At 31.2% G+C, this 26,468-nt stretch overlaps 1 protein-coding gene across 8 annotated transcripts in view; it reads left to right on the forward strand.

The window, feature by feature from the left end:
* LOC100141755 (uncharacterized protein) overlaps nt 1-26,468 on the forward strand; it is a 72,315-nt gene that overhangs the window by 22,159 nt on the left and 23,688 nt on the right. For 4 of the 8 annotated variants that reach the window (XR_010334495.1, XR_010334498.1, XR_010334496.1 and 1 more), the window contains 2 exons: nt 21,244-21,444; nt 24,323-24,601. Coding sequence is in view for 4 of the 8 variants with exons in the window: in XM_064357194.1 (XP_064213264.1) it covers nt 9,689-10,468 (780 nt within the window). In the remaining 4 variants the exon portion in view is untranslated. Of the gene's footprint in view, nt 1-7,607; nt 7,628-9,688; nt 14,122-21,243; nt 21,445-24,322; nt 24,602-26,468 lie in introns of those variants that run through there. The other 4 variants (XM_064357194.1, XM_015982364.2, XM_001808019.4 and 1 more) reach the window with 2 other exon arrangements.

Raw genomic sequence — 26,468 nt, forward strand, 5'->3', positions numbered from 1 at the left:
AGTATTTGTGTTTACTGTTGAATACTTGTTTAAATAAAGTTTTGTTTTTTCGATAGTCTTCTAACATAACCAAGCTCCCGATGGGCTCCCATATTCCGATATGTTGTGGTTATGGGATGTCATCTCTGTCATTGATTGATAGCGAATTTTAAACTAATGGCATTTTTTATTCAAATAATTTTATCAAGTTAGGTAATTTCAAGCAGCAAATACGTTAAAGACAATCTCCTTGGTATACAAAATTACGTTGCACAAGTTTTTGTTAATCAACTATCTCTGGATTCTCAAAAAATTTGAATTTATTTATTATAAACCTAGGTTAACAATAGAAAAAATTATTAACCACTAACAAAGAAATTCAAATTGTCATCTGGCTAGGAGAGCTATAATAATTGTCTACTTTATAGCAAGAAGTGGAAAAAAATAACAAAATTGAGTGTTGTCAAGAACGCCTTGGAAAAGGCAATGACAAATTTAGATTTATTGTACAAAGTGCCCGAAGAATGTCTTAAAAACCTCTTGTTCTTTTGGTTTTCGCTTAAAAAGGTAAAAACAAAAATTATAATTTTTTTATTTTTCTCAATAGTTCCAAAATTAAAACTAAAACATCAAATTTTCTTTCAGATAATTGTTTACCATAAAAATTCGCAACTTTGCTCTAATTTAATCGACCTCGTATGTCTTATAATAACGGAGATCCTCATGGTGGAGTTCGAAAAACATAAAATGAAGAGAAATGAATTCTCGTATTATGCTTCGACTCTCGTCGACATTTGTGACTGCTTTGAGTGGTCGGCATCGCACACATTTATCAGCGACATAACAATTGATAATAACCCGAAAATGACCAATTAAAGAACAATTTATTACTTAATTTGCTTTTATTGTGATCGGTTAATAAGAAAACTTATTTTCTCAGCTTGTTCAACCTATAACCTAAAGAAAGATTTATCTTTTCTTACCACCCAAATGCATGGGCAATAAATACAGCAATAATTGTTATTTAGTTTTGGCTTATAATCCTAGGGGACGAGTCGAATTGGTTTCCAGATTCGGTAATCCTCTCTAATTATAGTCAAATTGGTTCCCGGCGATGATCGAATTGGTTTCCGTTGGTCAGGTAGGTAAGATAAACGGACTAAAGTATCATGATAACAGGAATGGCATTTTAAGTGTATGAATATATTCAAAAACGGAATATTGAGGTAAAATCCATAACCGAATCTCCTCACTAAGTTGAAAAATGTTAAAATTGTTTTTGTAATTTGTCTCCATTTTGAAGCTTTACCATAAGGGTGCATAGAATTTAAAATTGACGCATAATTTAGAGCAAATGAACTAAAACCGAATAAGAACTAGAACTCTACAGCCAGAACCACATAAAATATAAACATATCTGTGACTTAGTCCTTTCTACATACCTGCTCATGCGGGAGCCAATTCGACCCTCACCCGGGAACCAATTCGACCATCACCTTTTACAGAATTATACTTATAAAGATTAACGGGAACCAATTCGACCTTGACCAATCATAGTAAGTACTGATTACCTAAGGTCTGTTTGTTTTAATGGTCGTAGTTAAATTGGCTCCCGCATGAGTAGGAAGGATTAAGTCACAGATATGTTTATATTTTAGATTTAAAACTGGTAGAAATGTTCGAATAATTATTTTTTTGGCACGATACCCAACAACATATTTTATTTATTCGTGGCTAAATTGTTATTTTAAAAAAAAGAAGAGTGATATTTTTTAAGCCTGAAGCTCTCTGTACACTTCTGCAAACAAGTTCATTTTGTTCTGAACGTTCTCAGTTTACTAATTTGCGTTTGCTATTGTGTTTCTTCTTTCTCGATTACGTTGGGCATTAAAGATTGAATTCTCACAGATAGGGTTGAAAGTGCTCCGAGAAAAAAGTTTGAGGGAACTTAGATATGTGTTAAGTGTCAAACAAAAAATGTGGTTCTGGCTCTACAGTTCTAGTTCTTTTTCAGTTTTACATCATGTGCTCTAAATTATCCGTCAATTTTAAATTCTATGCGCCCTTATACTATTAAAGCATAAAAACGGAGATAAATTACAAAAACAATTTTAACATTTTTCAACTTAGCGAGGAGATTCGGCTATGGATTTTACCTCAATATTTCGTTTTTGAACTTGTGAATTTATTCTTTGACCTACCTGACCGACGGGAACCATCGACCATCTCCAGGAACCAATTCGACTATAATTAGAGAGGATTACCGAATTTGGGAACCAATTCGACTCGTCCCGTTTTTATAACGATTAGGGTCGGTTAATAGAATATTTAATTGCAATAGGTAAGGTAAGGATGTTTGCGAAGTTGAGACGTTCTTTTTAACACATTGTTTTTTAAAGAGTTTGTAGCCAAAATCGTCTTAATACCTAATAGTGGATGTTTATGTGGGGAAGGTGAAGGTTTATTTTGCCGAATGCAGTGAGGCAAATATTTCTGCTGAGCTAATTTTTAAAGAATATGTGTACCACTTAATTCAGACACTCCACATGTTGCTGGACAAAACGATTGTAAAATTTTAATAATACAAAGTATGTTGTTAAACGAATATCCGGGATTTGATTGTTTATGTAATTTTATTAAATTTATATAAATCTTGGTAAAGAAATTAAAGTAACTATAGTCTAATACAGGGTGCATCAGAATTTACTCAGGTGCTAGTGGTAACAGCAATGGGGATGGCAAAAATATAGGTCTTTTATTCTTTGTTTGCGAGATACAGAGGTCTCAAAGTGACCAATCCCCAGAAGCTCTCTCCCAGGTGTAGTGTATATAGTAGATGTATTACTAAGGAAAGAAAAATAATTTAAGTGCCCACTTTTATTGTACCTTCTACCTACTTTTTGTTTTTCTTGTAAAGTGTTTTGTTTCCCTAGTCCTCTAGAGCAAGGCCTTTTGTGATTGGCTATTTTCAAATGTTCTTGTCGTCCAAACGCAAAGAGTTAAAACTTTTTTGTAAGTGAACTTTAGCTTCAGAATTGCCAAAACTGTACGCATCTTTCTGGTGGGGAGCGAGTTCTGATACAGGGTGTATATGCGAATCGTTATCAAAATATTTTGACCTAGTATCGTCGTGTTGTCTGAAACTTTTTTTTTTAAACAAAATATTTGTTGACTGATACACACGTTCATTATTTTTTAATGTTTTTTTTTTATTTCCACAAAGTAATTCCCTAAGAAAACGATTGATAATTATTTTTAAATTTACTATTAGCCTTTAGCAGTATTTTGAATTAAAAAAAATAAATTCATTAAAAGTTTATTAAAAGTTATTTTCCGTTTTAAAGATAATTTATTTTTATTTGTTTATTTATTAAATTTATTTAAATTTGGTTTGTATCAATAACTTTAATATTTAATATATCGATTTTTTTACTATTTTTACCTTTCTATGTATTAAGGTTATTGATAATTAACGAATTTTAATAAACAAATGTTATGTAGCAACGTTTTCTAACAGTATAACATAATAGTTAATTACCTAACGAGTTTGGAAAGTACATTTTCCCACATGAACACTTTGTTTGCTGCACGACCGCAGCGAGTGCTGCATGAACTACGAATGTGGGAAATTGCTTTCCAAACAAGTTAGGTACAATATTTTTTGTAACGAATCTCTCAAAAAAAATATTTTTCTATAATTTAGTTTTTGTTGGTAATGGGTTGATAACAGAACAAACAATGAAAACTTTGACAAGGACTGTCACTTATCGTAAAAAATAACCGTTTCCATCTCAATGAGAGCGATACCAACCTATTAAATGTTCCCAGCCATTGTTTCAAAGTTAAAAACACCGATGTCCGGGAAAGTCTGTTTCCCACATGCTGGAGTTGAAGCTATCTAACCATAGGGGTTATCAAAATTATTTTTGAAACGGTTTTATAGGAAATAATTACCAGTGTCGGCACATCTACAAATTGTGTATTTTTTGAATTCAATTTTTTTTTAATTCAATAATCTGATAGTGTTATAGAAAATTTAAAAATAATTATTCATCGTTTTGTTATACGGAACGATTACTTTGGGTCTGTTTATAGAAAACTTTGTTAAAATTTAATTTGTTGCTAAAAGTTAACAATGCAAATGGACTAATCACATTTGTTAAATTTGGTCACGTGATCAGTTAATCACGCATTTAATTGCGAATTAAATTAATGAAGCTTCTATAAATCGATCTCTAGTGTGAAACATGAAAACATTAAAAAATGATTAAAACTGAAGAAGTTAATAAGTAATAAATAAATAATAAATAAATTCACAAGTTCAAAAACGAAACATTGAGGTAAAATCTATTGCCGAATCTCCTTGCTAAGTTGAAAAATGTTAAAATTGTTTTTGTAATTTGTCTCAATTTTGATGCTTTAATAGTATAAGAGTAAATAGAATTCAAAATTGACGGATAATTTAGAGCAAATGATGGTAAACCGAACAAGAATTAGAACTCTGGAGCCAAAACCACAATTTTTGTTTGATACTTGACACATGTCTAAGTTCTCTCAAACTTTTTTCTCGGAGCACATAGAACACTATTATCTGTGAGAATTCAAATACAATGGTAAAATATGCAAAATGAGTTTATTAGCAGGACATTTTACAAAATTTACAGAGAGCTTTGGACTTAAAAAGTAACATTCTCCTTTTTCTAAATAACCAGTTAACCACGAATAAATGAAATTTGTTGTTGGATAGCATGCCAAGAAAATAATTATTTGAACATTTCTACCAGCTTTAAATCTAAAATAAAAACGTATCTTTGACGTAATCCTTTCTATCTACCTGCTCATGTGGGAGCCAATTCGACCCTCACCCCGGAACCAATTCGACCATCACCTTTTACAGAATTATACTTATAAAGATTAACGGGAACCAATTCGATCACGACCAATATTTAAAATGAAGTACAAACTAACCTGTGGGGGAACACCTGGGAACACTCATTTGAAAAAAAACCATTTTGTTTTTTACTTTTCACAAAAATTCAGTTTCAAATTTTGCTTTCAGGCGTTTGTTGGAACAGCTCCGCTTCAGTCGTTCTCAGCATAGTTCAATCTTAACTAGTCTTAACTTAACTCAAAATTATTAAACTTATAATATAAAGTGTACGGATAATTTAGGGGAAATAATGTAAAACCGCACAAGAGCTAGAACTTTAGAGCTAGAATCACATTTTTTGTTTGACACTTGACACATACCTAGGTTCTCTCAAACTTTTTTCTCGGAGCACATAGAACCTTATCTTGAGAATTCAAACTTTATTGTGCAACGTAATCGAGAAAAGGAAAATGCAATGGCAAACGCAAATTAGTAAACTGAGAACAGTCAGCGCGAAATAAGTTTATTTGCAGAACATTTTACGAAATTTACAGAGAACTTTGGGTTTAAAAAATAGCATTTTTTTTTTTAATAATTGGTTAGCCACGAATAAATGAAATTCGTTGTTGGATATCATGCCAAGAAAATAATTATTTGAACATTTCGACCAGCTTTAAATCTGAAATATAAACATATCTGTCACTTAGTCCTTTCCATCTACCTGCTCATGCGGGAGCTAATTCGACTCTCACCTAGGAACCAATTCGACCATCACCTTTTACAGAATTATAGTTATAAAGATTAACGGGAAGCAATTCGACCACGACCCGTTTTTTTGAGCTTGAAAATTCATCTTGTAAAATCCTAAATATCCACAAAATTGAATAATTCTTATAGTTTGTTATTTTTTGTGTCATTAACTCTCTAAATTATTGGTAACCTGTGACATTGACATTAATTAATTTTGTCAAATATGATCTTTTTTGGCATCTTTTTAAGGTCAAAAAGCCGCTGTCAGTTTCAAAAACATATGATGACAGTACAGTTATATCTGAATTTGTTTTCGGTAATGCAGTCTTGGTTTTTTGACAGTAAATTTGATATATCAGACCAAAGTTTACTTTAAAGATGTAATCACTGATTTGTGGTTACTACTTGAGAAATTTTTCACAATTTTTTTTTCATAAAATAAGTAATTATACCGGGTGCTCTAAAACCGGCGCACCAACTCACTGGATTCCACATATAAAGGTAAAAATAGTAAAAAATTCTTTGCATTAAAGTTATTGATAAATAACGAATTTTAAATAAATGATATGTGGCAACGTTGTCTAACAGTTGTGATCGCAATAGAATTTGATCAACAATAAAAATAAATTATTTTTGGAACGGTTTCCTCGGAAATAATTCCCAGCGTTGCCACATCTACAAACTGTGATTTTTTTTATGAATTTTATTTTTTTTAATTAAAAAAACTGCTAAAGTCTGATGTGAAATTTTAAAATAGTTATTCATCGTTGTGTTAGGGAACGATTACTTAGTGTGAAACTAAAGACATTAAAAAATAAGGAAAACTGAAGAAGTTAACAAAATAAGTTTGTTGTTTAAAATATGACTAGGAATTTTTTCAAAATTTTTTCCGTGGTCTACACATGCTTCTCAACAACGTACCACTGAGTTGGTGCGCCAGTTTTTGAGCACCCTGTATAGTTTAGTATGTATTAATTAGCTGTTTCAAAACTAACATCGTATTTTCTCTAGAAATTAGCTGTTACAAATTATTCATGCATTCAGTCTTCGGCAGATTCGAATGTCCACATATCTGACGAATTCCGTGTAACTTCTGGTATTTGTTTTTTGAATTTAAACAATTGCCATTTTTAATTTAATTCTAAATAAAATTGTTGTACATATACAAATTGTTGCAAGGTGAAAAGTTGAAAAGTGCAAAAGTAGCTCATTTTAGCATTCAAAATGATGACAAAATGTCGTGATATTAGTTCAAAATTGTAAAAAAGATTTAATTAATGAAGTCAAATGTGAAATGACGTCATTTTTAAATCAGATTTTGCATACCTAGAACTATAATTTTTTTGTAATATTCTTGATTCATTTGGAAAAAACTGAATACTATAAATTTGTGCGAAGCACTTCTGCGTCGGTCGTCTTGCTTCAAAACTGTCTTCCATCCTTGGTTTGTAAATAACTATTAATGTTTTAGAAATCCTGGGCATAATGATCCTGGCGAAAATAAAAGCTCTTACTTTGCATTGAACTTGAAATATTTCGTGACTGTGTCTAATACATAAATAAGTAATTCTTGATTAACTATTGCTTGGTATGATGATAAAGAATCAAAATAATTAACTCGAGCAGGCCTTCATTTACAATGGAGTACAAGTACAATGGAGTGTTATACTTGAAAGTAAAAGTTTTTGGAAATTGCAGATTCTGAAAGTAGACACAAAATGATGTCTAGTAATATCGGTCTGAGTTTTTTTTAAATCGATACTTTTCTAGTAATAATAGAAAATTTGTGCTGTGACGTAAGTAATGTCTCGACTAATGATTCGTCAGTCTTTCGCTGCATACAATTAACGTTACGACCTATGTTTGGGCTGGTAATCGTTAAATACAAATGTCAAAACTGTGCGTTGTCGATTGTGACTGTGTTGTGTGCTAATATTTTGCAGGAGTTTGTGTTTTGGTAAAATGACTGCTTCTGCAGCACATCTGAAGTCGCATGTAAAACAACAGAGGCAGAAATTAAGAAAAAACGTACGTCTTTCAAGCTATCTTTGTTGGCCCAGTTTTCTATCTCAAGTTCTGTGACTGGCTGATTCAAAAAGGAACATTGCTGATTAATTAAATTAAAATAAAAAAATATGGGTAGCCTATTTTGTTGTTGGCTATCCGTATAAAAATTTTCATTTTTTAGTATAACACTCCATTGAGAATTTTGCAAATCTAATACCTAAGGCACTGAATGCTGTCATGAACAGAGGTGTTGAGTTTCACAATGACAGCGGCTTTTTAACCTTGAAAAAGTGCCAAATAAGTCTCAAAATTTGAATTAACCTAAAATATCCATTTTGACATTATTAGTCGATTTTACAAAGAAAATTTTCAAGGTTAAAAAGCCACTGTCATTGTCAAAATCATATGATGGCAGTACCTCTGTCGATGACAGCATACAGTACCTTATTAATACCATATTACTTTGAATTGAGAAAAATATTTGCAATGGCGAATATACTAAAATTATATTGGTAACAACCAGCAACACTATAGAAGTCACAAACTGTTGTTTTTGTGGCGAATACAGAATTATGCCTTTTAATAAAGAGCATTTGTTGTCAGAAAAGGGATCTATAATTAATTTATTAATTCCCTTAAAGGGAATTATTAGATTGTATTACCCTGAACAACAATAATTAATAGTTTTAAAGATCATAATTCTATCCGTAGGATTATTTGCCGCGGAGAACTTCTATTAAAACAAGTGGTTGTTAGTTTTATTATTCTTTGAGACTGATTGGCTATGTTACAAACAGTAATGCCTATGTAAATTATTAGCATCTTTGTAAATATAAATAGTAAGTTGATGAAATAAAATAAATGCTGTAGTACATGATAACTTCTTGTGCTTATTTTTGAAATTTATGATACTAAATGGCCTTAATGTCTTCAGTGCTGTGTTTTTCAATAGGACCTACATTCTTAGATATGTTCTTTATACCAAAATCGTTTTAATTTAATGTAATTTGAAGTAAACACGATTTGCAACACAAAATCTAAAATTCCTTTCAATAACTCAAATTTGCAAAAATTTATAATTACAAATTTTTTAATTTAAACTGCAATGCTAATTAAATAACAAGATGTTCAGAGCGGAGCGACTACATAGGGAAGTTTAGAGGTCGTGAAGTCACGGTCACTGCGCAAAGCTACCAAATTACTGTTTATCTCAGTAACTAAGACAGACATCAAAAAACGGTTTTCGACACTTATTTTTTATCATATTAACCATTTATTAGAATTAGACATAGTCTGATATGGTCCCAACGACCTAATAGTGCCTTTAATATACTATAATGTATTTTTTTATTCGTGAACATGCATTGGACTTTTGACTTTTGTCCGAGTGTAGTGTGACCATTGCAATAAACATTGTTTGTTAGATTTGAATCTACTTGTATAAAGGTCATTTAATAGTTACGATGTAACTTATTGTATATTTACGTCTTACCAGTTACTCTATTGAAAAAAGTCTTTAGTTGAAGTATGTTTGTATTTATTATTTTTATTTTAATGATAAAATTGGAAGTATAATTAATTTAGTTTTTATCAAACATGACAAGTAGTATGATTTATGGGACGATTATTTGTGAGTTATTAAAAACAATTTGTTCGGTTGTATTTTCAATTTGTATGAATCCAGTAACCCTTCCTACCTATAGATAGGTACATATTTAGGTATCAAAAGTAATGTCCCTTGATGTGTTACAACCTCAATGTAGTCAGTCATCTTTTGATTTGTCCGAGGTTTTGTAAAATCCATTAAACATAGTTTTGATCTAAAAAACTGGATTTTGCAAGGCAGTAACTTTATAGATTGCCTTCTAAAACTGAAAATTCTTTGTAGTTTGAACTCTAATGTCTGCTTTCAGTTGAAATATTTGCCAAAATTGCCTGTTTTAGACGAATCGATGCAATCAGAGGGACTTTACTTTTTGGAGTGCTTGTTGCCCCAAACCACACTGCGTACAGTGCAGTGCGAGTGCTGTGTGCAGTGTAGTGTAGTGCATACAAGAAGACTGATATACTCGTGGCTTCCAGATGCATGGTACCGCAGGTCTCCACTCGGCCATGGCCATTAAGCGCCAAAGAAGACTGCGAGAACAAGCCAAACGCAAGCGCGAAAGACGCTTGTCTTCGCACACCAGCAGCATGGACAGCATGGAGCATTTGCCAACGAAGAAGATCTCCCACCACGCACCCCCTGATCACCGTCTCGCCACTTCCATCGGGATGCTTCACATTGGAGTGTGCTTCTTAGTGTTTGGTCTTTTTCTCATTGGATCTGGACTGCTTCCAGATGATATGGTCACATGGAGAGGTGGCGGTTGGTGGAATGAACTGCTAGCGACTGGGATTTTTGTCGCAGCGTTGGGGATTTTTCTCATCGCACTGAATAGAGTAATGTCGCGACGTGAGGAAGAAGACCTCAACGAGTATGTTTCAAGACAACTGACGAGATCGAGGAGTGGTCATCGACTAGAAAGGGATCTTGAAACTGGGTGTTTAACCACGAAAAACCACAGACGAATTCTTGAGAAAAAAAGGGAAGATGAAGACCGAGGTATCAATGATATTACACCTGTTCACTCGCCGCATACTAAAATTGCACCTGTTTCCATACAAAATGGCGATGCTTACTTGGAAAAAATCGTTGAAGAGGACGTGTTTGAAAAAATTACGGATGAAACCAAGCCGTTTGAAAATAGAGAGACTATGTCGACAACTACCACTGCTAGTTTGAGTCCTGGGACTCCTTCTGAAACGAGAGAATTAATCACAAATGCTAGGCAGTACAGCTTTAATTCCAGACAGTATTAGGTTCAAAAAATTAAAATGTTTCTATATTTACTATTTTGACAGACTTCTTCTAATATTTATTGTTGTAGTTAGTAATCGATTAGATAGCAAGAACGCACACCCTTTTGATATCGTAAAAACTAAGCTTATGTAGGCGTTTTTCAAACCAGGCTGCTCCTTTATCCTTTATCTAAATTGAAAATAAAATCTTTTATACTTACTATAATTTATTTTAGTAAATAACGACCACTAGTGAGATCCCAGGAATTTACGAATTAGATGAAAGGATTTAAGTAACACAAACTAGTAAACTCATAAGCATTGTTTATTTATTTATTGTTTAGTTTATTTTTTTATAAAGTGAATATTAATATTCAAATACAAATTTACCACATTTCTGCAGTAAATACATCTAGGAGATTCGCTTTTCTTGTCGTAAAAAATACGTTTGTTTAACATCTATTTTATTTGACCGCAGTCCGTCCATACTCACGAAAACACGTCTTGTCTGTTCGAAACGTATATACAGAGTGTTCAGAATTGTTTGTGCATACCAAATTCAAATAAAAATATTTCAAATATCAAACAATTATACTTTTTCTTTAATAAAATTTTGCATTTTTCCGTAAATGTGTTTGAAATTTAGGATTTTAAAAAGCTTTTTGTGCTGCCATAGTTGCAGTTGACATTTTGGGTTGACTTTCATTCATGCTGCATAGAACAAACAAGAAATTTAATTAGCTTAGAACAAAAGTGTTTGCAGAGTTGAAATTGGAACACTGACAGAATATTTATTGATAAAAAATTGAATACCAACATAATTTTGAGGTTAGAATATTCATTTATTTGAAGATAGCACAAATAGTATATTAAGTATCAAGAACGGTAAGGAAAGTTTACCGGTTAAAGACAATTGTTTGGAGGAGGAGCGTAGCGACGACTCCAATTATTGTCTGAGATCGGCAATCCTTAATGTTCGTGATGCTTATGCCAAAATAATTTTGATACATGTCAAAATAATTGTCAAGACAGCAGGTTATAGTTACCGTTGCTACGTCCAAGGCGTCGACAAAATTACTTACCGACGGCGACGCTTAATTTACTTACTGACGCCTATGGACGTAGCAACTAGTAAACACCACGTACTTGGAAACAGGCATAGTAAACAATCAAATAGAGCTCAGTCGTGCAAAAAATATATAAATTTTACTCATAGAATCACTTTATACGGGGTGATCAAATTCAAACCCGAACACCCATACAAAATATGATTTTCCTTGCCTTTGATGTTAAGAGTCAAATTTCGTAGGGTTCTAAATATTATTATTAGTTTATTACCTGAGCTGGGATTTTCGTAGTCGCGAGCAAAGACTGAGCGGTGCTGCTATTGGCTCCTCATAGGCGTGCATATGAGTCAAGTAAATCATCAATTAATATATGGAAAATAAACAATAATTTTTGTTACAAACTACTGTGGAGTACAAAGCGATCAAAAAGTTCTTCTATAAAGTAAGCTTAGCAATTAAAGGATGTATGTCTGCGGAACTCAACCCAAATGTTAAACCCAAATTATTGTTGAAATCCAGTTTTGCCCCATTGACACTATTTAGGGGCCGTGTAGCGTTCGGGTGTTATTTATATCACTAATCCACGGCATCTATCTAACAGTTTACGTTTGAGGTAACACGTTCTCAAGTGATACGTGTACTTGATAGAAGGACTTTCTGATCACTTCGTATTTACAAATGTTTAATTAAAAAATTTTTGGTATCAACCCCCAGAAAACAGTCTTGTTTCAAATTCGGTAATAGCTAAAAAATGTTTTAAACAAAAATTGTAAAGCAAAAAATTTTAAATAACATGTCTCTTGAGTTTTGTTGATACTATTCAAAAAACAAAGTTTGGGATGGTTGAATGTAAAGGGATGATGTCACAGTTTTAAAAAAATATCATAAACACTTGATTTTTATGTCTGCTGAATTGGAATCCGAAGGTCGTTGTTTGATTTGGAATTGCCTTCAGTATGAAAAAGACGTTTCAACGAAAAATGGACAAATTACTACCTATAAAGGAACGTAACTTTTTTTTGTAATATGTCGCTATTTTGATGCTTTAACAGGCATCTTAGGCCACGCAACGTTATCAAGTGCGATGTCGTAATAGTCATTATAAATTTTTAGGTTGGCAAGCAAATTCGGCACCTTTTTGCTAATTTCACAAATTAAATTTCAAGAAGCCTTCATTCGTACTTTTGTTTTTTGATAAAATTTGGATAAAACAAAAATTTTAATTTCATTTTTCACTTTCAATGTTATGATATGATAGGCACGGCAAAAAAGGGGTAAATTAGGTACAAAAAATTAAAAAAAAAAACTCGTTTCATGAGACCTTGAAGCACTTATTCTTTTATAAATCTCGTGGCTAACGTCACTCGTTTTTGAAACTGAATTAGCACTTCTAGAATGGTCTTATGAAACTGTTTTTCAAAATACTATCATACCACTAGTGAAATAATGAAAAAAGATCAGACTTGTATTAATCAAATGTTATTTACTTATTAATATTAACATTTATGTTGGTGGAAAGTTCATTCTGCCTTACAAAGCCTGCCAAGTTTCATTTTGCGAATACGAATATTTTTAATTGAACTTCAATTAATTCTATTTTGTTAATGTGGTGATTGTGGGTAAAACGTTGTATTGCATTCGTGTTTTAGTCGCATTTTATTCCTTTAAGAATTTTACGCATTCGGACTAACGCCCTCGTGTTTAAACATTTTTGCGTAGATAAATTATTTTCTAAAACATTTATACAATAAATAATTATTTCTACTCCTGTCACTAAAAGACATTTATCGCATATGTTTTCCGGGCGGTGATCTTTTAGATATACATTCACAAGCCCTGGTTTCGTGTATTGTAGTCACGGACTAAAGTTAGCTGTAGATTTTCATTGTCAAAAAAATAACATAATTTCCAAATTATTTTCATCGTAAAAAAATAAAGCATGAATCTTGTTTTATAATCGTGTCAGGCACTCGTGTTATTAAACACGCGCTTCGATACCCTTTGATTGCTTTTTATAGAACTTGTGATTAAATGATGTATATAAAACTTGATATATAATATGCTATAATAATGCTATATGGGATAATTTCTCCTATCCAGACAAGTTAAAATCTTACATGCACACGTAACTAATATGACAGTAATTAAAAAACGCATCAAACAAAATTACTTTTTTTGTTGGTAACATTTTAGGTTTTCTTTTTAATAGATCATAAACACTATTTAAAATACGTTTCCCATAGCAACGTGTTAACATTATTTTAAAATACGCTTCCCATAGCAACATGTTTTAAATTAAAATGTTCCAACAAAAAAAATTTGAAAAACACTCATACGAAAACGCATAAAGTTTTCGGGTACTTAGGTATGCAACTAACATACGCTCGTTGCATAATGACATCTCTCGAACTTTAAAAACTTATGTTTTTGTTCTCGTATTATTACAAACTGTAAACAGTGTACCTACTAAAAAATTGAAAAATGATGTTCCTTGTAAGAAGAACCTTATTGACTTACAGCTTACAGGTTAAGATTTTTTGTATCTGAAACAGCATTTTAACAAACATTTTTGAACAGTCTGATATAGTTCGTGCCTTTTAGCATTTTCAATCAAAACAGTTATTGATTTGAAACACTTTTTGCGGGTAATTTTTATGGCATAAAGTTTTTTTTTAAATTTTGAAATTAATAGTAATGTGGATGTGTTATTTTCGAGGTATTTACTGAGTTATTTAAGCTAATGATAAAAGTTACTCACTTTAATTGAATTGTATATTTGCCAGTACGTGACTACGTATCTGTAGCGTTTTCTATAGGAAAATTTTAGTGTACATTAAAGTATTATATATTTCAAAACCACTTTTCTCTAGTCATACCTATTTCAGCATATCTAAGCAAAATACGATATTTATTATAGACATAGACACAGATTTAAAATCCAAAAGCACCATCCCAAGATGCACTGTGATTTTGAAATTTTTACAATTATATAGATGTAAATACATATTTTGTAGCTTATTTTCTAAGAAGAATACGTGTATTAGCTTCATTCTATTAGTTATTTGTCAAACACATAATGGAGGACAATCAAACTGTGGTCCCCCGACACATATTTCTTTCGAAATCTAAATAATCCACATAATTTTTTAGACTCTTTTTTGTAATAATCTATGTCTTTTGTATCTTTCATATTCATGTGATCAATCTGCAAGGCTGATTTTTGTAATATCTAATTGTTAGCATATTTATGTGTATATGTGATTTTATAAAATTAGTTTACAATTTTATAAAAATAATATTTTTGTGTTAGGCAGTCGTAATAAATAAATGTAACTCTTCAATTATAATTTGTAAATTTGTTGTGGCATTTTGTTTCATTGTTACACAATATAGGTACTTTAAATGGTGGTTCATTTTATCGTTTCTAAATGACATTAATCTGTGCAATGTACTCCTATGCTACATATATAGTAGTTAATATATAGCTTATAAAACAACATACACATTCGTTGACATTTTCATTTTTTTCACATTCTTAAAATATTCTTTATTTAGAAAAAAAATGTTAGAAAAAAGATAAAAAGAACATGAATCATACATTAAAACAAAACAACACGCAATCTAATAGCCAATTTTTGCAAAAATTTAAATGTAACATACATTTTTATTATAAACGATAGAAAATGCTAGAAATCTGTTTCATATTGGGCATTTGATATTTCCACATTTAGAAAATTTCATAAGTGATCTAATCGGGTATTTTGTCAGAAGAAAAGCTACTTTAGAACACTTATAGGGCTATTTTAGAGTTCTTATTGTCCGCATGTTTTCTTACTTTTGTAAATATTATAAAACTAGTGCATTTCAATAAACGTTACAAAAAGACCTCTGGTTTTACTTCTATGACGCCAAATCATTAAGTAATTAGTTAACATAATTAATCCAGTAATTCTGTTGATTCGGAAGAAACAGGAAAACCTGAAAGGTAGGTCAAAAATTATTGTATGTTGAAAATATAAACCTTTTTAATAGTTACTTTACTTTAATGTTAAGTGGTTTTCATAAATCAAAGAAAGTTTTCACAAATCGTGGCCCAAAATTACATTTTAGATAAATTTCGAAAATGGAAACATCAACGATAGAGCTTTTTCCAAATCTGGTGGCGAACTGACGTCAAAAATGATTGAATTTTGCCATTAAAAAATGTTTAATATTAAAAAAAAAGTCTTTCAAGTCCACTGTTAGTTTAAAAAAATATGAGTTATGTAAGATGAAGAATATTGAACAAATTATTAATAATAATAATAATATTTCTATGAATCTTCGTCCTCAAAATTTATTAATGTTAAAATGACAACTAAGTAAATTTTGTAGAAAAAATTGCCCGCTCATGTATTTCATTCTCTTAACCAAGTGGGTGCATTTCAAGTCTTTTATTTCACTGTCAGTTTTGAAATACATATTGACCAACTATGACATTTTTTTCTACAAAAACTGAAATTAATTTAGATAGTTATAATTCTTTAGATTAAAGACATTATCAAAAAAATATTTTGAAGTGGGCTGGTGTTAAAAAAAATTAAAAACTTGAAATACTTGAATCACATTTTAACAGTTCCTTATCGTTCCTCAATGAATTTTTTTACGTAAATAGTTTTAGTAAAAAACGCTTAGTTTAATGCGATTTATACACAAAATATACTTAATTAGGGCGACAACAAAAGGAGTACTTCTTGAGGTAATATTTATAAGCGAGTTTTAATGGGTTGAGAAAACTATCTTTAATTTTTAACGAAAAAACTTAATACTCAAATGTAATAAAAAATAGACTAACATTATTACTTCACTTTATTTTTAAACGACACACTTTACTTTTCTTTCACAAAAATATATTGAATAAGATATTGCACGACAGAGTAAGTTAGTGAACGCAAAATAAAATTATGGCCGACCCAAAAAAGTAAGCCAATCAAATAGTTATTTACAGTAAGAGTGAAGAAGGTGAAGCTTTCGTTGACGAAGCGAAGGGCAATTCAAGTGCACGAAAGCGACCTTAATGGTGCCACACTTTAGGAAGGTTCTTGTCTGAGAAAATGTTAGCATTTCAACCCTTAGTCAAAAATATGCCGTTTCTTCCCAGTTTGGTCCAAATACGTATTGCTGTTTTGTTCATAATAAAAGACTTTGATATTTATTAGCTAAAACATATTTTGTAGAGTTTTTGAGTTAGGGGTAATTTTATTTTTAGTCCTAGTACCTAGTAGCCTTTGATTTTAAGCCAATTTAATTTAAATAAAAAACATATAGATTCGTCTTGGAAGGCAAGAGTCTAAAACTAGCATAATCGTTTTAGGTTACATCATCCCCTTAATTGGAACTTTAAATTGTACCCCCCACTTTTTAAAACCATACCCAGCTCAAAAACAAATCTACAATTATGGGTTTTCTCTACAATTAGATTAGTTTTTCACTTCTTTCTAATAATGATTCAAAATGTAGGAGGCGCTATTTAAAATGTTAAAGGAGCTAGCGACTAAGGGATGAAGCCTAAACATAAACATATGTAATGTTGGTTTTGACCTATACCTTTGCAAGTCGAATTGAAGTACTGTTTATTCAAAATCAAATGGGCTTAAAATCAAATGCTCCCAATGACTAAAAATTTCAAAATCCACCCCCAACCCATAACCAAATCAACAATTTTATACGGTTCGACAAGCTTTTTCTTTCTTTTACAAAAATTGAGGGTGTCATTTAAAATGTTAAAATGATTAGCGTCTAGGGAATTGGGGGATGTTTTTAAGGGTTGAATCAAAGAGGTTAAAAGTAATACCAAATGATAGCCATTCTTAAGTTGTTTATGTATGTTGAATTTCAAGTCGGTCGGATCATTTTAAAGCCCTGGTCTGCAAGATTGAATTGGCGGATGCTTCTAAGGGTTGAATCAAAGGGGTTGAAAGTAATACGAAATGAAAGCTATTATTAAGTTGTTTATGTGCGTTGAATTTTAAGTCGGTCGGATTATTTTAAAGCTCCGATCTGCAAATTATTATTGGTTCTGCAAAATTGAAATATCCCTCCTAGTGTGTTCCTGTTTTTTTTTCACTGCACTGTTATCAAGCTAAACAACACTGTTAACTAAAAAAGTCATCACCACTGAGTTACAATCGTTATTTTTTATTTTTTATTGAAAACCATAAAAAACACGATGTAAACAACACGTTTGTAATCTTTACTGACGTATCAGCGTGGCGGTTCTCCCACTTCTTTACAAAGTTACGGCGCAACCATGTTCTCTACTAACCATGACCCGTGCGCTCGTGGGGCACCATCGATAAGTCAGTACTTTAAAATTTTGTACTTTCGGCAAAGAATAGACTGCTATAGTATTTGATCATGGAGGGCGAAGGCCGAATATAATTGGGTACAACACTTCATTATAGAAAAAAGAGGGAGACATAAGGGTCATTGTCTTCAGAGGCGCCTTTAGATGCAGCATTTTGGTCTTCAATTCAAACACTGAAAACCGAATTACGGTCTTGTTCAGTACTACAACTTTAACACAGGTGTCCCAGCGAGTAGATAACGTCTATTATTCACTCCTAAATATTCGAAAAGTAACAATTTTATTTTCCTAAGCCGTAGATACTAATCTTTTGCCTAATCTAAAATTCTTTTCAAATAAACAGGTTGCTTCTGAAATGAGCCATAATACAAACTTATGTTTTTTTTTAAATGGAATACGCTATATATTTTTTCATTTTTTGATGTAGCTTTTAAAACTAATGATTTTGATTTAAGCTTTTATTGGTCGATTTTGCTTAGTTTTTGAAGTATTTTAATTTTTAAAGGGAAACACGCCTATTTTAAAAATTTGTTACTACAAAAACTAAGATCTTTGTAAAAGTGGGACTTTCACTACTTTAAAAAAGAATGTTCAAGCATTAAGAATTTATTTTTTCTTAGTTCACTTCAATCAAGAAATTAAAAAAATAAGATGTGGCAAAATGTGCGGTCCAATTAGCTGTCCATTTAAAATTCCTGCCCAAACATTTATCGAAAATTCTTGCTGAAAATTTTGTTGTCTTATTGCATGCGGGTTTTCATCAGCCCATACATGCGTATTATGAACATTAAATATTCATTCCCTCGTAAATCCTGCTTCGTCATACACAAAATGTGCGCCTGCCAGCAAAAATTGCACTCGTTGCACGTGATATGGATGTGCCTGTTGCAGTCTTAAAATTCTACAAATCGTTTAATGGCATTCAATGAATGGAAAACTACATATTGAAGAGCAAGTCTTCGAGTACTGGTGCCCGGTCGAGCTGCAACAGCATCCGAAATGACGTCTTCAACGTTAGCTATCTGTTGAGGACGAGCTCTCCGCGATCTTGGGATGGGGCCTAAACGTGCTATGCTCCCGTAGATGTTGTACAGTTGACTGAAATGTATGCCTGTTGGGCAAAGTACAATCAGAATAACGCTGTGCATATAGTTTTCGTGCCTTTGCAGCATTTCCAAGAGCTTCGGCATTTTTCAAAATAATAAGATATTTTGAAAGGTCAGTACTTAATGTCATGTACTCGTATATTGACAGACTTTTAAAGCAACAATGAAAATTGTTTCTATGAATATAAAAAAATACAAACTAATTATATACCATGAACGGTTCGTTTGCACAAAAACAAGGAGGAAAACAGTGTAAATTATAAATAAGAATTTTGAAAAATGTTATATAGAAAAGTTGTTGTACTTGATGAGTTGTATTACGTGTTAAAATTATTTCTGATACACCCTGTATAATAATTTAATATTACCCTTAGGTCACTATTCGGCACTTTTTACAGTGAAGTTTGCTATGGTTATGGTATGGTTTACTATGGTAAAGACCACCGCCTCTTTAATAAAATGTATCTATATCCCGCCTAGGCATTTCGGAAAAAATGCATTGAAACAGTGAGTCCATAATTCCGCGCCTTATGTGTTACTATGCTCTCAACAATGACAGTTTTTTAACGCAAGAACAACGAAACACGAACTAAATAAACCAATAAAAAAACACAACTAACAAATGCTCGACAGAAAGGATATAACAAAACACCATAAGCAAGAAATATTTTGAAGCTTTAAAAAACAGTTTACCGTCAAGTACAGGATGATCGCAAATCACAAATGCTCAGGCGAGATAAAGTGTCATTCTATACAGGCGGCGATGGTAAAGACAATGCTCATGAATAATCTGCATTGTTGCTGAAATTAAATTTTAAACTCAAATATCTTTTTAATCATTAACAATAGGTCTTTTAAAGTTTATGTTCTTAGCTAGACAATTTAATACGCTTTGAGAAGCAAAAATAAAAAATGGGCGTTTTATTTAACTTTTTTTTCAAGTTATTCCAATTGATACAGGATTTAAGTTTGAACTCATCTCTTTAAAGTGATGATAGTCTGACTTTTCTAGGAGTCTTAGTTCTTGAGTTACACATTTTTGAAAAGAGCTTTTGTTTTGTTAAACAAAATAAAATATTTCAGAAAAATCAACCAATAAAAAACCAATAAAACCAATCATCAGTTTTAAAAGCTTCATCTAAAAATGCAAAAATGTATGGTGTTTTATTTAAAAAACATAAGTTTGTATTAGCTCATACTGTATATTTGAAAATATTTGGTAAGGCAAATAGGAAATAGATGGCTTAGGAAATAAATGATTCAATATAGATAATTTCGATAAAACTTGTAATAAACTGAATGCATTGAGTCCAACAGTTCATTCTATCAAATCTTATGAGTTATCTTCAGTCTTCAACTGGAAAGCCCGAGGAAAAAAAGTATTTTTTTTCTTATTTTGCACACTTTGTTTAGTTGGGAGATGCTTTACACGCACTATTGCCATATAAATACTTATGGTATACTAATGTTTAATTATGTAGTTTCATGTAGACACTAAACTTCAAAAGCTAGTAACTCGCTTATGGTTAGTCCTACAACAATGAGGCTAGAACTTTTTTGTAAGAAGTTTTATCAACTTTAATTTTGGTAAAAAATGTTTGAGAGTAAAATGTTGTAGTCTGAAGACTACAGCAACTTCTATGTCTCCTCCTTTTTCCTCTAATAAAGTGTTGGACCCAATTAATTTAGTTTATAAAGTAGTTTAGAAAGTGTTTTCCTCTCTTAGTTTCCTTCCTTAATTGGCTTAGTTGGGGGACGCTTTGTAGACACTATTTTCTTATAAACCTTTATGATATATTTATGATATATATTTATATATTATGATATTATATTATATTATATTATATATATTATATTTTTATGATATTGTATATATATTTATGATACTAGTGCTTAATAAATGCAGTATTATGTAGAACCCCACACTTTAGAAGCTAGTAATTCGCTTACGGTTAGTCCTACGAGAAAAATGTAAATAACTATTTTGTAGGAAATCTTATCAGCTTCAATTTTGGTAAAATGATAAAAATTCATTAGAGTGATCGTTTCTGAAATAGATGCAAAAAAGCTAAAAATGGCATCCTTAACCTCCTCTTCCTCCTCGAGCTCGCTCCCTACTTTAGGGAACATTTGATGTATTATTATGTCTACCCAAGTGCAATGGAAACATTTAAAAAAATTCCAATTCTTTAGGAATGCTTTCCACCATTTTTGTTTAATTTGACTGGGCTATTGGTGTAAATTAAAGTTGAATTACCTTTTCTTGTATTGTTCCAGGGCATTATGATTGGGGCAATGCCAGCAGTGGCTGTACGCCACGAAAGAAGAAAAGGACAAGAGAAACGATCCAAACGTCCAAGTCAGCTTTATATAGGAGGTCACTGGTTGCCACCCACTAGTCCTAGTCCAACTCCCAGTCCAAATGGCCCTCATGACGATGGCACCGATAGGCTTCCGGAATTATACATATGTGGTAAAGTAAGTATTCAAATTTTAACAAAAACAATCAAACCAATTATAATTAAGCAAAAAGGTGATTTACAATAACATTGAATAAGATAAACTGTATAGTAGTAGTCTAACTGATCCAATGACAATACATTTAAATACAATCTATTTTCGCGCAATAATTTAATAAATACTAATAAGGAAAAAAAAGAAAAAATAGGTTTAACCTAGCTTCCAGCAATTTCACATAGACACTAAAAAATAAATTAGTTATTAAAACAGTAAAATAAAAACAAATTGGGTAATTAATAACTAGATTGATATTAATTAAAGTTCTGCAAAAATAAAGTCAACAACATTTTTAAAACATTTTTTAAAAGAAAGAAGAAAACTGAAAAAGAAAAAATTTTTTCATTCGATTTTAACATCAATCAATTCAGTAAACAAGAGTTAACTATACTTGGTTCAATATTAACTTTTTTCCCACCGGAAAGGTGCTAGTGACAGCTGCAATGGGGGTGGTAAAAATGTAAAGAAACAGGTCTTGTATTGTATACGGGGGTTACGATAAAATCGTTATTAAAAAATTAAAAATAGTTCAGATGCTCACTTAACTGTCCTTTGCACCTATTTTGTTTTTTCTGGAATATTTCTATGGTCTTCCAGAGCTAGACTTTTCGTGCTTGACTACTACTAAACGTTCCTATCTCCCAATCGCAAAAAGCTAGAACACTTTTGTAAAAGGATTCAAGCTTCAGAATTACCAAAACTACATTGTGTTTTTTAAATGATTCTCATAGTCGTCTTTGAATTTCTCATGTAATCGCTTCATAGAACTGTTGATAGGCATTTAAACATCGAATATTCTTCATTTATTAGGTCTCAAATTCGGAAATAAGCTCGATAATAAAAGTGTTTTCTTGCAGTTTAGTTGCTTTTTGATGAAATTTTTTAAAGAAATTAATTGAATTTTACAACTGACAGATTTGGGATTTATTGAAAGAGAATTCAACTAGATGAGAATAATTTAAAAACACATTGCATAAGTATCTCTCCGGTGAGGAGTGAGCTGTGGAACAGTCTGTAATCGGTATGTAAAAAATTTAAACCGGTTTGAACTTTAGATACTACTCACGTAGGAGGGTGTCTATGTAATAAGTAAATACAAACAAATTATATTTGAACCAACCAAGTTCTTTATTTTCTAAAACATCATGGTATAAAGGCAACAACGGTCTCGCATTTTTGCAGACGATACTTGTTTAGTTTACCTAAACAATCATAATAAATAATAAAATGTTAATTCATAAACGAAGGTGAAGTTTTTTCCGAAATTGTACAAAAATTTGAGAGGAACGTATTTGAAAGTTATTTACTGGATACATTTTTCTACTCTGGCTGCAGGGATATTGATTGCTTTCATACGGAAAAAGATGCTTTTGTTAAAATTTTTGAAAAATTTTAAATTTTTGCAAAACATTGCTCAGTGAATGTTTGAATTCGAATTTCCCATTAACGAAAAATACAATTTTTTCTGTTTTCTTTTGTTCAAACTAAAACATGTGTTTATTCGTTAGAATCAATGTGTACTTTGAGAAATCTTTTGTAAAAAAATATTGTGTCTAACTTCAGGACATCGGGATATGTCTTGAAATTAGACACATTTCCGACCAAAATAATTTCATGGTAATGCCATAACGAACAGGCGAAATTAGTCGAGTGAAACATTAAAAATGTGAAGTAAGTCAGGATTCTAATTATTTCGTAACTTAACCTTCACCCTGAATATGGACTTCTTCTCAAAATTGAACTCAATAACAAAAATTATTAATTATTGCGCGCTACTGATGGACCCTGTAGACTACATAAATTATGTGACGGCAAGTGACTTGTGGACACTTACTTGTATCTTGGAAAGATAGGAATGCTACCCTTTAAGAAAACGTAAAATTATCTTATTAGATTAGTACCCAGTGAGTTTAAATTAACGCATAATATAAAGAGATAAAGCTTTTTATGTGTAATGAAAACGATCAATATGTTTTCTAACTGTTTTCTTCACTTCCTTTTTTTATGACTATAAATTTATAGTTTTCAATTGTTTTTATACTCACCAGATAGATAAAAGAGTAGCTATTAAAAAAAATAAAATTGGCGTCATTATTCAGAAAGCACTTACATTATAAATGTTACCATGGCGTCAAAATGTACAATGTACAAAAATGAAATCGACCTTCTCTTTGATGATTTTTTTGAAAAATGACTTACAATAAAAATATGAACTTCATGTGTTACTTTAAGTTCACCCTGTAGAAAATGAATATTTAAGTAGCAACTTTGAAGGGATGTTTATACCACGGGAATATTTTTAAATTTTTTGTTTTTTTGAATGTAACTAATTGGCTTTTAAAACCATGCAAGTGATTGTACCATCTTTTTTGAATCCCCAGTTTGCCGTGTAGTTGCATCTGGGGCACAATAATGTTTTTTTCGTTGACCACTTGTTAACGTCAATATTATTGAATGTTTTTGTCTACAAACGGATAACATTTATGTCGTCGAAAAATTTAATTTCTGCTTTATGGAGCTGGCGATCCGTCTTTGAAAAGAATTTAATAAAGACGCCGCCGACACACCATGCCTTAGTCATTTCAGTTTAACATTTTTGAATAATTCACAAATGATTATTGCCGCAGTTTAAGCGTGTTTTTCCATTTAATTCATAGTAAATTTTAATAAGAGCTGTCAAAGTTGAAACTAAGTTTGGTTGGTTCTATAATTTTTTTTTTATTTGGTAGTGATATAAAAGTATCAGAATAAAAAAGTTTGCGGTGAACGAAACCATGTTAGTCAACTTTTTTGCTAACCACCATCATTAACAATTTCGATTAATTTTTTTTTTGATTAGGTATCAGCGCTTCAGTTAGTAGTAGGTTCAATTCTCCTGGGCGCCATCGTCCTTATCGTTGGTTTAGTCCAACTCGTTCCAAACGCAGCCGATGCTGACCACCGTTATATTTTCATCGGCGCTGGAGGAATCTTGCTTTTTTTAGGTTTTGTTATGGCAGGAGTTCGATGCTTTTGCATACACTGTCATAGAGGAGCCAGAATAGTTATGGAAGATGTTCCACCGACACTGGATGCTGTCAACAGTATAGATGTCCTCGTTCAAAGAAGAGATACACAAGTAAGTTTAACAAAATCCGTTTTGACAGCCTTAGTTAAAAACTTTGATTATGGTTGACTTGGGTCCTAGTAGTGCACAAATACAGCAGTCACAATTATTAATTTGACGCTTGCTATTGGTATTTTAAGTTATATGGTAGACTTTATTTGATTTGCTGGTAGAATATTGCTTTGGCTAAGTAATAGACCAGTCAACACTTAATGCATTAAATTTTGTTTTTTAAATTTTACTGACTGTTCTATAACTTTTATAAATCTAAATTTAATTAGAAATATGAAGACAGAATGATATAAATGCAAGTAGTTAAAAGAAAAAAAGAAACTTGAATAGTAACTTTTGAGGTACTGGATTCTATTATACAGAGTGTCTCACCTAAAACTTTCGAGCCTGATATCTCAAATATTTTTCAACGGATTTTTATGAAATTTAAAATGCATATATTTTATATTGTAAAGATTCGTTTTAAAAACGTAATTTTTACATGTCTTTGTAGAATGTTAAACCATATTAAAAAATTAATCGTCAATAAAAAATGCTGTAAGGAAACTCACCCTTAAAAGACGTTTGTTTTGTATGAAAAAAAAGAAACTGTTTAAGGAGGGTACAGTACAGATGCAAAAGCGTAGATCCGTACGAAACGGATGCGCACTACCACTGAATTTTTGTCACTCCTACTCGCACAAACGTAAGTTATCTCTCTCCCTTCCAAAGTTAAAAAACAGTATTTTTGACTTGTTGTTCTGGATACTTTAATTCTTTTAAAAAGGACTAAATGACTGAACAACAACGGAATAAATTCTAGACACTTGAACGTTCAGGAGTTTAGAAATATTTCGTACACTGCTGGTTGGATTCCACTGAACAACAAATTTTCTTTTATTTTTTAATTTTTTTTTATAAATTGTATTCCAAGTAATTTTATTTTATATAGTAGATAATAACAGTAAAATAGTATATTCAAGTATAAGTGGATGCTGATATCTTTGAAACACGCACGATGTTTCAAGCAGGAGGGCGTAGCCGAATACTTTACATAATTTTTTTTATAGGTACACTTTGAATTCATAAATACTGATATTAATATTACAAAAGTTGGAAATAATGTAATGTAACTTACCTTTCGTTGTCGTTCGTGGAATATAATAAAAAAATTATTAAAAAGAAACCATTTGTTCACGTTTCTTAGGTTATTGATATTGCTATGCGCACTTTCAAAACGCGCGCTCTTGAAAGCTGCAGCGTTTTTTAAATAAGCAAAATAGATTACCAATAAAAAAACACGTAACACGTGAGGTTTTGTAGAAAATAAAATAAGTAAATTAATTTTATGACTCTATGCTCCTTTTTGTTAATTAAATATGTAGGTACATGGTGTCTCAGCGATGTGAAAAAATCCATTATTGACCTTTAAGTGTTGAAAATTAATTTTTTTATACAAAAGCCGTACATACTAACCCTTCACTTACTTAAAAATGTTTTCAAGTATACAGGGTACTTCTAAAATTAGCTACGACACAAACTTATGTTTTTGTAAATGAAATAACCTATATTTTTTAAATTTTAGATGTAGTTTTTATTAACACCGATGTTTTTAAGCAACTAAAACAGATTTAAGTTTGAACTTTTCCCTTTAAAGTGGTGAAAGTGCTACTTTTTACGATTCTCCGTTTTTGTGTAATAATTTTTTAAATAAAATATGTTTATGTTTTATTTATTCGTAGTAATAAGTAATAAGAAAATTTGCTTACATTCAGTGAAATTTAATAGTTTTTTTAAAAACATTTTTTTTAGAAACCTGACGTTTTGTCCAATTTTTGATATCATTTTTAGAATCTGCTTAAAAATGTACATAAGAACATTTACTAGA

Source organism: Tribolium castaneum, chromosome 6, assembly GCF_031307605.1.
Source record: "Tribolium castaneum strain GA2 chromosome 6, icTriCast1.1, whole genome shotgun sequence".
In the NCBI taxonomy this organism is placed as follows: Eukaryota; Metazoa; Arthropoda; class Insecta; order Coleoptera; family Tenebrionidae; genus Tribolium; species Tribolium castaneum.